General features: G+C 60.6%; 2 protein-coding genes across 2 annotated transcripts in view; one reads left to right on the plus strand and one right to left on the minus strand.

The window, feature by feature from the left end:
* Positions 1 to 662: 662 nt before the first annotated feature.
* Positions 663 to 1,079, plus strand: Tco025E_09149 (uncharacterized protein; the record flags this gene model as incomplete). The annotated part of the gene is made up of 1 exon (XM_029375975.1): positions 663 to 1,079. The coding sequence occupies one exon, from the start codon at positions 663 to 665 to the stop codon at positions 1,077 to 1,079; it is 417 nt and encodes a 138-aa protein (XP_029223914.1).
* Positions 1,080 to 1,276: 197 nt separating this feature from the next.
* Tco025E_09150 (uncharacterized protein) overlaps positions 1,277 to 1,440 on the minus strand; it is a gene marked incomplete at both ends in the record, with an annotated part of 1,188 nt that continues 1,024 nt past the window's right edge. Inside the window, one exon of the mRNA XM_029375976.1 lies at positions 1,277 to 1,440. This exon is cut by the window's right edge and continues 1,024 nt beyond it. Within this exon, the coding sequence (XP_029223915.1) occupies positions 1,277 to 1,440 (164 nt within the window).

Genomic DNA, 1,440 nt, shown 5'->3' on the forward strand with positions numbered 1-1,440 from the left:
TTCTTTCCCTTCGTAGTAGTTGTTGGCTTGCGCTGCAGCTGCACAACAACCGCCAGCCAAAAGGAGAATGCGAGGGGAAGAGAAGCAAAAATAGGCACCCGGGCACGACCCCACGCAGCCACATTCAGCAATAGAGAGAAAGAAAGAGAAGAAACCAACCACACACACGGTGCGGGGCACACGCAGTACGCGGCCACATACACACACCTCAGTTTCCCGCGCAATGGGTGCAGTCAAACAGAACAAAACAAAACGAAAACAAACCCGGTGAAGTGAAGCCGAGGCGTGGGGGCACGTCCACCGAGCAGTGGGGACGCGCAGCAACAAATGGGACGACCAGCACACACACTCTCTCTCTGTTCCCGCACAGCCCAGTCCAGGAAGAGAGAGAAAGAGGAAGCAAGAGGTCGCCCACTGAAAGCAATGAAAACAAACAAGCAATAAAAAGGAGAAAAACAGTAACGGTGCTATACCCATGCAGCCAAGCAGGATGGCAGCGGCTCGTCGGGTGCAAAGCAGGAAGAGGAGGAAGGACGGGCCTGCATGAGTGGAGGTGTATATATATATGAGCACACTATGTGTGTCTGCCTCGTTGGGTGCGGCGAGGGCGAGAGAGTCCGTGCAGGGGGACACGCACAGAAATAGAGGAAGAAGGACAAGCTATGTGCACGACCCTCCCCCGCACTCAGTCCCTCACGCGGCCAGCATCACAGCGGCAGCCGCACACGCAAAAAGAGCAGCAGCAGCGCGAGGGGGAAGGCGGAGTGTGCGGCCGCGACGCTGCTGCTGTCGCTGTCGCCAGACACCGCCTTCGCTGCACTCGTCGAGTTGGTGGTGGACGCCGCTTGAGCAGCCGCCCCCGCTGCCGGCTGAGTGGCTTGTCCTCCGCCGCCGCCACTCGTTTCCGTTTGACTTTGGGACGTGGGCACTGCGGGCTGCTCCTTTTGTTCTGGCTGGCCTGCCTCGGTTGCTGCCACGGAGCTCCCCGGCTGCGCCTGCGCCGCGGGGCCGCCGTCGCTGTTGATATTCCCGGAGTTATTAACTCCCTCCCCACCGGCAGTGTCTTGTGCCGCTTCTGAAGCTCCCTCGGCGACCGCCGTACCGGCGCGAGTGTTGTCGTGCTGGACCGGGTTTTGTTGCCCCACACTCTCAGGCGGTGAAGCCCCGCCGGCTTTCCCCACCGTGCGCTCTTCGGTCAGCTCGCCGACAACACCTTCGCCCACAGCGGCGGGAGAAGAGTGCGCAGTTGATTGTTTTGCACCTTCATCCGACTGACTCACTCGGCCACCTTCTGTGGAGCTCTTCGCCTGCTCAACTTCCTGTTCGGTTTGAGGTGAGGACGGCACCTGAGGAGGGGACTGGGGTTGCGCCGCCTGGGGGCTCCGCACCCCGGTCCCACCTGAATTCTCAGAGGACACCGCGGGAACTCGCAGTGTTTCT

This window comes from Trypanosoma conorhini, assembly GCF_003719485.1.
Source record: "Trypanosoma conorhini strain 025E chromosome Unknown Tco_14.4_contig_00995, whole genome shotgun sequence".
NCBI lineage: Eukaryota > Euglenozoa > Kinetoplastea > Trypanosomatida > Trypanosomatidae > Trypanosoma > Trypanosoma conorhini.